The sequence below is a fragment of the Aricia agestis genome, chromosome 7 (assembly GCF_905147365.1).
Source record: "Aricia agestis chromosome 7, ilAriAges1.1, whole genome shotgun sequence".
In the NCBI taxonomy this organism is placed as follows: domain Eukaryota; kingdom Metazoa; phylum Arthropoda; class Insecta; order Lepidoptera; family Lycaenidae; genus Aricia; species Aricia agestis.
In genome coordinates, this window is record NC_056412.1 from 6,411,813 (window position 1) to 6,427,392 (window position 15,580).

Genomic DNA, 15,580 nt, shown 5'->3' on the forward strand with positions numbered 1-15,580 from the left:
TTTTGTTGGTACTTCTTGCTAGGTATTATTCAACTTAGGGAATAGTGCAAGTTTAATCAAAATCGGTGCAGTAGTTTTTGAGATACGGAATTTTAATTCTCAGTTACGTACAATTTTGAAGTCGGTTTTATCTTTTCAAAATACTATGAATTATATAGTGGCTAACATGAGTTAATCTTTTACACTTTGTATTTACCTATTAGTCCATTGAAATGTAACATGAGCTATTTGCATTTATTAGAGGACGCAATTTTATTTTTGGGACATGTAGGGGGAATAGAAGCTTAACCTCAAGTTTGTGGGGTCGCCATTTAATTATAGCATATAAAGAGCCACCACTCTGTTGTAAATTTAATACGTGAAGTGTTGGTAATTATGGCAACTTGTCATTTTTCATTACATTCTTGATTATTATTTTTTCCATTATTTTATTGTTTTTTATACATGGTGTCATCCAAAATAAAACATTATTATTATCGTCCATCACCTTTTACGATACATACAATAATATTGTGTCATGCTCATATAATATAAAAAGTACCTGGATGACCGAGCTTTGCTCGGTATAGCAAACACTCATTGACTTCGTGTTACTTAACAACGCAATCTGCTGGAATAGCTTTAGCTGTTGTTGACTCGTTAAAGCAATTAGTTGCTCACAAAATATCTCATATATTATTCGCCAATAGATGTCAGGAAGAGTCATATTTTTCAGTTTATCGATTATCGATAAAACACGGATAAAAAGACATTTTCTAAAAATGATTCCTAGCTAGATCGATTTATCGCCCCTGAAACCCCCTTATTATTGCAATGATTTTAGCTATTTTATTGGAAGCATAAATAATGTTATTGGTAAATCGGTTATATCAGTATACATAATATCAATGAAATATTTTAAGTATCACTTTTTTTTAAGGACAGATGGTTTTGGACAATGTCCATTACAGTTAATTTTCTCAACAACCTGTGGAGATCAAGCGATTAGTCGTGTCGAACTGGTGACCCACAGCTTTTTAGCTATAGTGGACCAATGTACATTATAAATGATCAAAGGCACGCAATAATAATAATGTTTTAGAAAATAAATAATTGGGATAATCTCTTATAATGGTTTATATTAAAAGGCTTTAACTAAGTAATATAGGCAAACCTTAAGTAAGCCTCGATTGCTGAGATAAATTCTCTTATCTCTATCATTTTAATGGTGGAGACATACAGACATTCAGTTGAAAATTGAAATGCAAACTTAAGTTACGAGTTGCGACTACCACAAGGTGGTATAAGTGTTTGAACTTTCTTTTTGAAGCTACTCGAAACGCGAGTTCTAAAACCACCCCCTGTAGACAATATAGTCTTCGTGTGCTATTTATATTCCCATTATAATATTATTAGTGTGATTGTAAGTACATTCAATCTACATTATCTGTTTTATAAAATAACATATACCAGTCTTCTATAGCAGTCTGCGTAAAAGTATTTCGATGGTCCACAATGAAAGTGCAGGTCGTGAAAATGGATTACTTTCATGAGATGGTTAAAAGTTTCAGATTATTAAATTACTTTTTGGGTTTTTTTGCCCTCAATTGTATTTTAACTACAGCATATTATGCTCCGTTTCTGCGCCTCATAAGAATGTCTGTAACGGTCATTATTGTCGGGAGCTTCAATTTGAGCACTCTCATTTATAAATCACTCTACCTCGTAAACGTTCAATTTCAAGTTGAACCGTCAGTTCAATACATGGATGCCTTGCAAAGCGTGTATGATTTGTTCCAATATTATGTGGATATGTGGTTTGTTTACAAGTATGGCGCCGACGTTTGGCTCGAATACGTCAACCGCTACTGTTACATGGACAGGCTGCTAGGAATGATTTACTACACCGACATTAAGAGAACTTCGGCAAGATTCTTTTGGTTCATATTGATTTTATGGATTATGTCGAGCTCGTACGATTTCCTGGTATGGGGCTACAGCTTTGGGCCAATTGTTCCGTTATACTTCCTAGCGACATACGTCCACACGTTCATTAAGTTGTTGACGAGCGCACATTTGTCCTTAAACATCATGCACGTAGAATACAGGCTGAGAACTATCGGAGATAATATTCGAATGGTGTATCTATACTCCGAAAATCAACCTCTGATGAGCCAAGAACTTTTGAGCTACGCGTGGTTTTGTACACAACCAAAAAGTTCTAGCAAATCGATCATAGAGTTTTTTAAGGCGAAAAACAACGTTAAATGGTTTAGGTGTTACTATAGTTTATTGCTGGAACAGGTCAAATTTATTAATTGTATGTTCGGAACTAGGGTAAGTAGTTCTTCTGATTCAGTAAAGAAAAACGGAGGTGCACTTATACATGATGTTTCCAATTACCATTTACCAAGTTTAAAGGTCAAACTTAATCATCTTGTTATTTTAGATTCTGCTTATCTCTTTAAGTTTGCTCATTGAAATGATTCGATTGATAAATCTCACCGAGAAGGTTATAGTGGGATCACAGGTACAGGTTAAAAATAAATTGCCTTTATTTTATCCACCAATGATTTAAATGAAATGAAATGATACTATACTCTGTTTAATTTCTATACCTTTCAGCACACGGGGCTAACATTTTTGCCAGCACTCGGATCGCTGGTTAAAGTGGTGTTGTGTGCCGTGCTCCTGATCTCGTTAGTGTGGCGGAGCGAGCAGGCCTACGACCAGAGGACCAGGCTGATGAGACTCATTGACAATCTCCTTATCTATAAAAAGATTGGTGTGTAATTCCAAATAGCTGCTTGAATGATTACGACTTCTAAAAGACGTATTTAAATTTAAAAAAATTGGTATTGTAATATAATGAGACTAACACTTTAGGCTGTGTATGTTAAAGTTCACTGTGAAAGTGGCAGTGCTGAGAGAGCAAATTCTTTTTGCGATTTGTAATAACCAAGAGTCATGATATTTCCCATGCTTACAAAAAAAAAGTTAGTCTTTCAGCGCTGTTACTTTCACAGCGAAATGTACACAAGGGATCTCTATACTCTATACACACCCTAAAGTATTAACACTTAGTTTTGTTGCACCCTTACAATGGTGTAAGGGTGGAACAAAACTAAGTGTTAACAATTTTTCATAACAGAAATTAAAAAGCCATATTAAAAGTCCAGCCTGAAGATCCATGACCACAAGGGTTGCTCTAGTAAGAATAAAACTGTATTTTTTGCAGATGAGAGTATAATTGATGAGATCAAAAACTTTCAATATCTGATACAAGCCCGCCCCGTCTCCTTCAGCATGGCCGACTTTGTTCGAATAGACAACTCTTTCCTTGTTTCCATTGCTTCTGCTGTTGTTACATATTCTATTATACTACTACAAAGTGTTAATTGAGACAATTGTATTACCATAAAACGCGTATAGGTTTATAAGTGGTGTTTAATAAGTGTAAATAAAGAAAAGTAGTACGATTTCAGAGTTATGTTTTTTCTCCTCTATGGTTATGAATTATAAGAAGGTACGAATATTTTTGTTAATTATAGTACTGACTCCTTTAAAAATGTAGCTATTTATAAAACAAACGGTAACTGGCAGATCAATGAGTATTAGACGTAGTATTTAGTAACTATTTAAGTATTTAGTAATCTGTGGTACTTACGAAGATATACCCGAGATGCTATTCTTAGCTTATCTCCTTTCCGCAAAAATAAAAGAACCAGTTAGCAATCTAATGACAATGCTGGATGCAGCATCAACAATGCACTGTATATCCGAAATGCCTTTGGGAGTTGAGATTTGAGAAGAACGAAGCCATTATACAAGATACGCACGCTACCACGCAGATATATACAATTTCAAGTTGGCCGACTATCGTACAAACCACAGAAATAGATCAAGATAGAAACGCCATGTCGCTCCAATTTGTATGAACACGCGAGCGTGTCACTTTTTTCATATCTACTGTGACGTCACAAGAACGCTTTAGTGATGGGAATACCCGTACGCGCGGAATCGATTCGAAATTATTCGCTCTTGTGACGTCACAGTAGGTATGAAAAAAGTGACACGCTCGTGTTCACACAAATTGGAGCGACATGGCGCTTCTATCTTGATCTATTTCTGTGGTTTGTACGATGGTCGGCCAACTTGAAATTGTAAGTCTGCGAGGACCCTAACAAAACAAGGTGATAAGAAAAGAGTGTCTGTTCGTCTGTTATCTCTTCACCCTTGAACTGCTGAACCGATTAAGATTTTTGGTATGGAGACATGTGAGAGAGGGAAAGGATATAGGATGTGGTTTATCAACGGAGCTGCGGTCGTCATCTATTTTGGAATGAATGAAGTGTATAAAATCGATTGTCCTGACCTCGAGTCATCACACCATTTAATTTAATACGCGAAGTGCTGAGTAATTACAGGGGTTATCGGTATTTTTTAGGGTTCCGTACCCAAAGGCCGTTTGTGCACTACACGGAAATTTCGTCCCCGTAGAGCTAAAACTCACCAGATGGCAAAATGGCCAAAATTGAGTTAAGGATGCCATTGAGATGTGTGATTTTTTCCCTATTTTTCTGTGTTACCAGTTTATCGATACGATGCGTAGTTTCAGAGATAATTTGTGTAAAAACTTACTAACTTCGTGTTTTTAGATCGACTACGATAGCGAAAAAAACACTTAATGGACATAATTAATTATAGCTATTAACGGAGCGCATTTTTACGTAACTAAATTGATTTAGGTACTTTTCGTTCTATGAACAAATCATATTTCAAATAACTTAAGTAAATCGAAAATTCACTATATTGATTTTGTCACAACTCTCTAAATATTTGCATTGAATAATGTTAAATAAAACTAACTAAGTCTACTTAGTGAATTTTCTATCTATTAATTTACGCGTTTAGTGTTTGTGTTTGGTATGCGTAAATTCACTATGTCTTATTTAGTTAAGTACTTTTTGCATAAATATATTGTAAAAATTCCTCAACTAAACCATTTTAATGAGTTTTATACTTCTTTCAAATACTGCAAATGCGAATTATGTGTTCATCTAACATGACTTAGTGACTATTGTACGCTACTTCAAGTGCATATTTCTACACCGGAAATATCAATTAACGTAATGTATTTTGGCGAAAATGAGTTAAGTATATTATAAATATTAATTCAGAATTTTGAGCTCTATCGTTTGGTATACTTGGAATTCCTCTATCGTTAAAAAATGTCCCTTACAGTACACATTTTTGAACGTCTACACAGGTTTTTTAGTAAAAAGATATTTCAAGGACGTAAATATTTTAACGTGTTAGAAAAATAGCGTAAATGCTTCTAAAATACGATGCAGTCTCTTACATTAACCTTCAGCTTAGTACAATTCTCACAACATGTCCTTTACGTTGAGAATTGAGACATTAAAATATTATGTAATTGTTATAACTTCACTAAAATTTGTCCCTTACCTTAATAATTATGGTAATAATTATTATACATATCATTTTTCAAGTAAGGGAAGTTAAGAAGATAATTTTTGGGCGCCGTCTCAAAAAGTCTTATCCCATGATTATGAATTCCATGAACTGCTTTCACAACCAACGCATCCATTCTGGCTAAACTAAACATGAAAACATCACACATCTTAGAATATTTCGGACACATAGGCAGAAAAAAGGAGGCAACCTTGAAAAACTCATGATCACTGGCAAGATTATGGGAAAAAGACAGCGGGGCCGCTATCCCATGAGTTGGTCCGATTAAATCCGCACCACACTTATTGTCTATAACGCTTTTCGAGTGGCCACAGATAGAAATAACACCATTTATAGGAAGGTCATAGAAGGGGGAGGTCAAGATCCTCAGACATGAGAAACACGACTCGATGAGGAGGAGCATTCAGGTATGAAAGGGGGACCCGCTGTGGGTGTGTTGCGGGTTCTTCGCCAAGTTGCACCTGCTCGTACAAGAGATAAGGTCACAAGGTGAAAAACCTCCAATTGAAGCAGCTCTGGCAGGTGCGGAAAAAGAGAGCAATAGCTCCTGATAATGGAAGTAACAAGCTTAATGCCAACAGAGACTCAGACTCTGCGTCCAGTTCTCAAAGCTCAGAGAATCTCTTACCTTCCGGCTCCGCCTTACACGGTGCTCACCGGACTCAGACGTTTCGGCACGTACATGTACGTAATATTAACAATTCAGGAGAGCCTATGTCAGCCTGCCACGAATGTGGCGCTGTGGAGGACTTGTGGTGTGCGATGCAGCGCCATGACATTAGCTGTGAATCGGTAATTTCACCGAAAAGGGCCGCAGAGCAGAACAGGGAGGAAGATCGGTGGATCTTCCTCCCTGTTCTGCTCTGCGGCCTCCATTCGGCTCAGGATACGGATTTCGGTAGAACAAAAGAGCAGAGACGTGGTTTTGAAAAGTTCTAAGACTTTGTCTAAAGGTGTTTTGGGTGTATATGGGAACCTTCTCAGCAGTCCAGGTGCCGATGAAAATGCTTCAATTGGCCTAAGTTCCCTTATTTTATTGGAAATCCTATTCCTTATGTGGTAAACCAGCCAGTCGAGGTGGGCTTCTTATGTAAGATAAAGTTTCAGAAAACTCTCCGTTATACGGCTGATGGCAAATGTTTTTAGTGGATTGGCTGGTACTACTCGTCGGCCAGTCCCCCATATCCGTATACAATTATGAATGATAGAAAAAAATAATAATTTTGTTTCGTTTTCTTGCTTTGAATTTTATAAGGATTACTGATTAAAATGTTGTTTTTATTAATAAAAGAAAATTCCAACTTTTCACTAAGTGAGAATTATTAATTTTTATTTAATTGAAAATTAACTAAGCATACTTATAACCCTTTTTATTTCTTCAGTTTTTATGTGAAAACTCACTAAATGCACTAAACAAGCAATAAAATTACACTAATGAAAGAAACATTAAGGGCGAAAAGTAACTAAAGTAGTTTTTATTGAATAATTATTATAAAAATACATTTAAATTCATTAAAAATTATTGTTTAAGTAACTTTGGTATACCATCCAAGCAATAGCAAAAAGAAAAAGTTTGTATGTCTTAACAGAAATCTGCAGGATTTTTTTGAAAATTTTAAAACTTTAAACGCTCGTATCTCAAAATGATGAAAAAGCTATCTGGTGAATTTTAGCTCTACGGGGACGATTTACCATCCGGCGCGACACGGGCATCTCGATTTCTTACGTTTTGATATGGAAAACATAAAAGTTATAAACGCTAGACGGTAAAATTCCGTGTAGTGCACAAACGCCCAAAGGGTAAAAACGGGACCCTATTGTCAAGACTTCGATGTCTCTCTGTCTGTCTCCAGGCTGTATCTCAATAACCTCTATAGTTAGACTTCTGAAATTTTCACAGACTGTGTATTTCTGGTGCCACTATAACAATAAATAAGTACTAAAAACAAAATTAAGTTAATATTTAAGGGTACCATACGACAAACGGGATTTTTTTGGTATTTCTGGCTCGTAATCCATAATGGCGACATGTAGATACTTGAAATTTTCACAAAAACTCAATTATGTTTTGTTTTATTTAAATAAAATTAAAATAAATAATAAAGGGGGGCTCCCTACAAAAAACACAATTTTTCCTTACTTTTGCTTTATACGGTACGGAATCCTTAATGCACGAGTCCGATTCGCACTTGATCGATTTTTGTCACCATCACATTGTTTAATCATAATATTGTTCATTAGTTAATTATAAATAAATTATATAGTAATTGCAGAGTTCAAATGAACTGAAGAATTTTTATGTATATGGTGTAACTATGTTTAAAAGTTTATTTACTATTTCATTTAAATATTCTGTGACAGAAGAGACCAACTTTTAGTTTTTTGGTTCAATTGTACATTATTATTTTTAACAAAAAATTAAAACCGACTTCCAAGGTAAAAACAATAATAATATGAACTAAAAAGTATTAAATAACTCTTACTCTATAATAGTGCCTTTTTCAGAATTCGTCTAAATCTCAACTATATATGTACATACTACAGTCTTCATTATTTGAAGTCGGTACCAGCTAATTTTATTTTATCGTGAGTTCAGTCAATGTCAGAATATCTGAAGCTTTTGCTACTGATACCACGCCACGGCTTGCCGCGGTTGATGCCAGAGTGGCTTTCCCTTTAAACATGCGGTGTGTGCATTGCACAGCCATAACCGAACACCCATTAGTTTTTAAGTAGTTCAATGTTTTATGTTAATTTTTTGTTATTCTTCTGTGTTAAAAGCTCTGGCTGTGCTCTGTCCTTGTATGTTTAATAAAGATGTTTTTATTTATTTATTTATTCCTCCAGGATCCCATCATCAGATCACCACTTTCGTGAACATGGTTCGAGTTAAACCCTATACAAAACAAAAAGAATTTTGAAAATCGGATCACAAACGGCTGAGTTATCGTTGAACATAAAAAAAAAACATACAGCCGAACGTATAACCTCCTCCTTTTTGAAAGTCGGTAAAAAGTATTATAAACTTAAAGCACGGTTTGTATCTGTAACTGAAAATCATGAAAAAACCCTGAAAATCACGAAGTCTCAAAAACTATAAAAGCTACCTACAAACTTAGTATAGTTGAGTATCTTTAGAATTTAAGTGGACTTATGCACGGTTTTTGAATGGCCCAAAACTCAAGAGCCAGTGGCAGCCATATTTTAAAAACTGAAAGTTTTCTAGGTTTTTATGATTCCTAAAAGATAAGAACGATCAGCAACTATGGGGTTTCGATCGCTATTACTTAATAGAAGGTATCGAGTTCTGAATAATAATATGGTCTACCTACATCAATTTTTATCTTACTCGTAAATTTTTCAGGATAACAGCTGAGAGCTGTAGGAATCTCGTCTCCTGACGGAAACTTATGGCAGCTGCTTCCCATTGCCAGACCACCTCAAAGTCTAATATTTTTGGCACCTTTAGGAATTAGGGTGTCTGGCAATGGGAAGCAACTATCAAAAATAATAATAATAATATCTATCCATGGACGTTTCACACCATGTTAGTCTGGCCCATAAAGTTAATATACCTAGCGGAATAGAGAAACAAAGGCCTGAACAAGAGAGATGTCACTATCAGTAACACTGCGTGGTAAAAAGAGACGTGTGATACATGACAGCAGTACTCTTTTTTTTCACGTCCAGTCGGCACGTGCCGCACGTTGACAATTCAATCTTATAGAAATCATGTTCAATCATGCTTGTGTCAGTAGTGTATTACGGACACATATTTTTACACACAGATGAAACCAATTTCGGTTTCGTTTGACAGCTCGAGATTGTTGCTCTATTCCGCTAGGTATATTAACTTTATGCTCTGGCCCCATGTTAAGTACCTGAAGGACTTGTGTTACAGTTACCAGACAACGGAAACATAATATTTAATACTTTTATACTATACGATATACATACATATATTTAATATTTTTATTATATGATACACATATTTAATACACATCCAAGACCCAGGAAATTTTGAAAAACTTTTTGTTCCGTCGGCGGGATTCGAACCCGCGATCCCCGGCTTGAGCTACCAACAGCCCACCAACTGAGCCACAGAGGTCGTCCGGTAAAAAATTACCGGTGACTACGTCAAACACTAAAAAATCGGCAATGCCATTTACAAAATAAAACACAAAACACAACATTTCATAATAGACCTTTAAAAGCTTAAGCACGAGTAACGTTGCCTAAAATCTACATCCTGTAATTTTTTACCCGTAGTTTATCTGTTTAAAATCTACACCCTGTAATTTTTTACCCGTGTACTGGTGAGGGTGCCTATTACGTAAATAAACGACTGAGGGTGTAGTTAGCGTCAGACTCTACGAATAATAAAAACTATTATTATTCGTAGGTCAGACTAATATCAGAGTTCGTGCTACGTAGCCGTCTGTGAATAAAGTAGTCTGAATTTTTTTAACGATACAAGGCGAGCAAATGGATTTCTTCCGGGAGATAATCAACACTTTCAAATCGTTAAATTATTTTTTGAGAATTTTCGCGCTCAATGCTGTCCTCACTACGGGAGGTGTACCTCTATTACAACTAATAAGAATGGCTGCAACGTTTGTGACCGTAGGAAGTTTTAATTTATTCACTCTTATTTATAAATCTCTGTACGTGATCGGCATAAAAATCAAAATGGATCCTTCAATTTACTATATGGATGCCGTGCAAGGCGTCTACGATTTGTTTCAATATTTAGTGGATTTGTGGTTCGTATACAAGTATGGCGCCGACGTCTGCCTCGAATACTTCAACCGCTTCTGCTACATGGATACTCTGCTGGGAATGAAATACTTTCCTGATATCAGGCGCAGGCTAGCGAGGTTTTTGTGCCTCATGATTCTCTTGTGGGTCATCACTAGTCTGTACGACTATCTCGTGTGGGCTTTTGCTTATGGACCCGTAGCACCGTTGTTCTTCTCAGCAAATTACGTCCACATGTGCATAAAATCGCTAACTAACTTACATTTATCGTTGAATATTACGCACGTAGAGTACAGGCTACGAACTATTGGAGATCACGTTCAAACGTTGTACGCCGGCTTGGAAAATCTGCCTCCAATGACTCTGAGTCGGGCACTGTGCTCCACGTGGTTTTGCCCGTATTCAAAAGATTCCGGTGACTCAGACATGGAGTTTTCAAAAGCGAGGAAGAATGTAAAGTTGTTCAAGAGTTACTACTTGCTTCTGTCAGAACAAGTAAAGTTCATTAATCGAATGTTTGGAATGAGGGTTAGTTTAATTTTTTTGGGACAAGCCGATAATAATTTTACAAAATAAAGTCATAGGATTAAAATATCAACAATATTTCAGATACTACTCAATACTCTTAGTTTTCTCATCGACATGGTTCGCCTGATAAACGTCGCTGCTCGGGTCATAATTATTGGATCACAGGTGAGAAGTGACTGTTAGGTATTATATCCCACCAAAAACATATTACCTGTTAAAATAGGGCCTAGTATAGGCTAATTTTTGGCCTAAAAAAAGATTTGAAATCCAATCCAATTCTAAGTTCAGATGCACTTCATCGATCATAATCATCTTCATCAACAGCCTGATCCTTAATACTTCTAATTTGAACTTGGCATGTTAATTAAATTCTATAAATCTCTATCTTATATTATTATGTATATAAAATCTGTTTGTCTCTTTGTCTGTCTGTCTGTCTGTCTGTCCGTCCGTCCATCCGTCCGTCCGTCCGTCTGTCCGTCTGTCTGTCCGGCTGTCTATCTGTCTGTCCGTCTGTCTGTCTATCCGTCACAATTTTTCCCTACTTTCGCTCTATAACGGTACAGAACACTTAGTGTGCGAGTCCGACTCGCACTTGGCCGATTTTGTTATACAGGTTGTTCGAGTGAACATCCATAAAACCTTCAAATGAGGTGTTCGGTGTTCACCCGAACAACTTGTATAGCTTTCAGTGTGAGAACGGATCGTTTTTGAGGAAAAAATAACTGCGGAAGTCAAATAATGGGATATACCCGGAGCTTTAGAGCCGGGACAGTTTGCGTCCTTTTATATCTTTATAGGAAGTTTTTTGTTTAATTTGTTTTTAGCAAATGGGAACGGAACGATTCTACCCAGCAGTGGGATCGCTGGTCAAATTGTTGATGTGTGCTGTGATGCTGGTGTCCATTGTGTGGCGCAGCGAGCAGGCCTACGAGCAGCGGAGCAGGCTTCTATGTCTCATTGACAACCTTCTTGTCCATAAAGATATTGGTATGAACATCCTTTGGTCAGAAACAGAAACAGTAGACTTTTGTTTTCAATATTACAATCTGTTTACTTACTTATCTCTCAGTCACTAAATATATTCACGTTTTGATGTATTTAGATTTTAGAAGCTATCAGGTTACAATATCCCAGGACTCAAACTATCTTCATACCAAATTTCAGTAAAAACGGTTAAACTCTTTAAGCGTGAAATTAAGGTAACAGACTGACATACACAATTTCGCATTTATAATATTGCCAAATATATAATTTGAACCAAATATGGGCGCATCCCATATTTGGTTCGCCACATCACCAATGACAAATGCAACTCCACCGCGAAAGCGGATGGATAATACTTTAGGGTGTGTATGTCCTTCATATAGAGACTCGTCCACACCCCACAGTATGTTTTGTTATACCCTGTATATATGCACATTATACGTCTTATTCTTTAGATGGTGAAGCTATTTAATTATCATATTTTATTTGCAGATGAGAATATTGTGGATGATATCAAGGACTTTCATGATTTAGTGGAAGCCCGCCCCGTCTCCTTCAGCATGGCCGACTTTGTTCGAATAGACAACACCTTCCTTGTTTCCATGGCCTCTGCTGTTGTTACGTATTCTATTATATTATTACAAAATGTCAACTGAGATACTATCAGAGAAGTTGATTCCTAGGCAGATGGGGGACCTACGTAGTTTGGTCGCGTTACGTCAAACCCAGCCGACAGATCACAATTAACATTGTATTGACATGCTACGAGTGCTACGACTGAATGACGTTGGTCTGTCGTAGGAATCTAAATCAAAGTTGCTATTTTTAATAGGTTAACAAAGTTAACACTTTAAAACGTCTATATGAGGCCTTCCACCGGTTCGGGAACTAAGCCCGGCGAGAAGAACCGGCGTAAGAAACTCGCACGGGGCCACCTTTTACCAAAAAGGTGGAAAAAAAAAGAGAAAACACATTTTACAAGCAACATCATCTTATTAACAATATCATAATATTTAAAGTGCGCATGCGTTTTGGCGTTATCTTCGTAACTATTAATTTAAGCCTTACGTCCTACTTCCATTATTTTTGATTATTTCTGAGATTTGGGCAATAAAGTATTTATGATAGTAAATTTATTGTTGTTTTATTTTTATCCAAAGCAACATAATGAGGGAAATGTTATGAAAAACTATTACGTAATTCTATTATAGATGGATCGAGATCGAAAAGATGAATGCATTTTGGTGTGTTGTTACTTGTTGTACACATTATATCCGTTACAGAAACATCGTATTTTAACGTGATAATATTTATTACTACAATCTGAGTTACCAGGACAAGAAAAACCAAATAGAATCTGAGTGGTTTGCCCTAGACACAAAAACCGGAAGACAAAAAAAAGGCCTGCAGTTACTGCCAAAATTTTTTATGTACTTACCGAGCAAAATCTTGTGATATGTGTAAAGCTCGGGAATATAATGAAGATTAATAACTTCCCATGCACACATCTAAGTTTTCTTATTGAAAACATTTTTATTTGTTAACTTTTTTCCTCCATACCGCCTTATTAGACTGAAAATGATGAATTTAAGACAGACTTAATGACAATTAAAAAGATAAACGTTGATAAAGTTTTAAATATATACTTTTTATAATAAACAAAGTGTAATTTATTTAAAAAGAATGAAAAAAAGTAAAAATATTACTTCGTAAAACCTGCATTTAATGACGTGAGCAAAATGCTCGACGCGCGAGTGCTCGCGGAATTTTTAGGGGCGCGGGTTCTGGCGGGTTATTATTAATTAAAAATATAATAATTATTATCTCATCCGGAATACCTGTGGCCTGTGTGTATGTGTGGGTAAGGGATTGACACTGTTCCCGGCTTATTGTTCCGATGTCGCTCTTACACTTCTTAATAGTTACTTCCGTACGAGCACGCGGCAAGGAATGGAGTCGCGAACTGTACTTAGATTATTATTTAGTAGAGAATACAATATAGATGTATTATAAATTATAATTGGAATAAAAATGAAAATTGATTATTATTAATTTTATTAATTTATAATAAGTAGTAAACTGTACCTACTAGTTCCTGCTAAGTGTAAAATAATATATACTTACGTACGTACGTATAAATAATTTGGAAGAGCCATGCTTCGGCACGAATGGGCCGGCTCGACCGGAGAAATACCACGTTCTCACAGAAAACCGGCGTGAAACAGCGCTTGCGCTGTGTTTCGCCGAGTGAGTGAGTTTACCGGAGGCCCAATCCCCTACCCTTTCCCTTCCCTACCCTCCCCTATTCCCTTCCCTTCCCTACCCTCCCCTAGTACCCTATTCCCTCTTAAAAGGCCGGCAACGCACCTGCAGCTCTTCTGATGCTGCGAGTGTCTATGGGCGACGGAAGTTGCTTTCCATCAGGTGACTCGTTTGCTCGTTTGCCCCCTTAATTCATAAAAATAATAATATAATAATAATAATATTTTATTCCATATTCGATGCGTCTTATTAAAATATAGCCTCGGCAAAAAATATTAGACTATAATATTCAAACGTTAAAATAACATAGTATGTCATTCATTTTAAAAATAAGACTAAGTACATGAAACAAACACATATTGCAGTTATTTGCCATGCTTGTTACTCAATAATCAACATGTTTCTTTTGTGTTCATAGTTACTGCGAAAGTGGGCCCTTCTTACATCTGTAGCAACCTGCAACATATTACCATGATAATATAGAATTTTAAAATAATTTTACACCTGTGCAAGTTACAAAATCGTACATTTCTAAATAGTCGCTACGTAAACCGAAAGAAAGTCACTTTGTGACTTGTGAGTAACTTATAAGTTAATACAAGGTGTTAAATGTCTTTGTGAGAACGCCTCCGTGGTCCAGTGGTTCAGAGGGCGGCTCTTGACTCGGAGGACGTGGGTTCGATACCCGCGCAGGCTGATCACCTGATTGTCTGACAAGTAAGATGATCCATGCGTCGGATGGGCATGTAAAAAGTTGGTCCTGCGCCTGATCTCTCGCCAGTCGTGTCGGTCTTCCGTCCCACTGTGTTATGAGAGTAAAGGAATAGAGAGTGCTCTTGTGTACTGCGCACACACTTGGGCACTATAAAATTACTCCTGCGTAACTGGCCTAATTTCAATGAAACCGGCTACCGTCACCGAAACCGATGTGGGAATTATTATTATCATGTCTTTGTCTGATATTATAACAGTGAACAGATAAATACAGAAGACGTTGTATATTATATTCATGAAATATTTTATTACTTAGGAAAGTAGTTATGTCTATTGTGGTAACGCTTTTGAGTTTCGGAAAAAAATATAATAGTAGTTAAGTAGAATGGAGTCTGTCTCTGTTCCATAATGTAGTATCGTGCGATATACGCTTTCACTCGCGTGTAGTTTCCTCACTATTGATGATATTGCCGCGTTTATACACATTACAACATAATTATATTCTACTAGTGCCCGCGACTTCGTCCGCGTCAGCATAGTAGATCTCGTCCCAAATCAAATGAAACTCGAAAACCGTATGTTTAGTGTAGTTTTTAACTTTGTTCTTAAAAAGTAGAAATAATTATGTCCGCGACATCGTTTTGTTGAAAGAAAAAAGTTTGGGAGGGGGGGGGGGGTTAATTGTCAATATAAAATTGGAATCAGGTACTAATTTTTGGCGATCAAAAAATCACTAAAATTTGATTCAATGATTGTATGAATAAAGTGATCGTGTTTAGCTTAGCTTAGCTGTGTATGACCCCTATATAATAGGTCGCGGATACTTTAGGAGTTCCAGTTCTGAAGGCCTTGGCAA

At 36.5% G+C, this 15,580-nt stretch overlaps 1 protein-coding gene across 1 annotated transcript; it reads left to right on the top strand.

Annotated features, from left to right (window-relative positions):
- Positions 1-10,164: 10,164 nt before the first annotated feature.
- On the top strand, positions 10,165-12,404 carry LOC121729038. Its single transcript, XM_042117426.1, has 4 exons — positions 10,165-10,761; positions 10,843-10,926; positions 11,589-11,751; positions 12,241-12,404. Exons 1-4 carry the CDS (start codon positions 10,165-10,167, stop codon positions 12,402-12,404), a joined length of 1,008 nt encoding a protein of 335 aa, XP_041973360.1.
- The last annotated feature ends 3,176 nt before the right edge of the window (positions 12,405-15,580 follow it).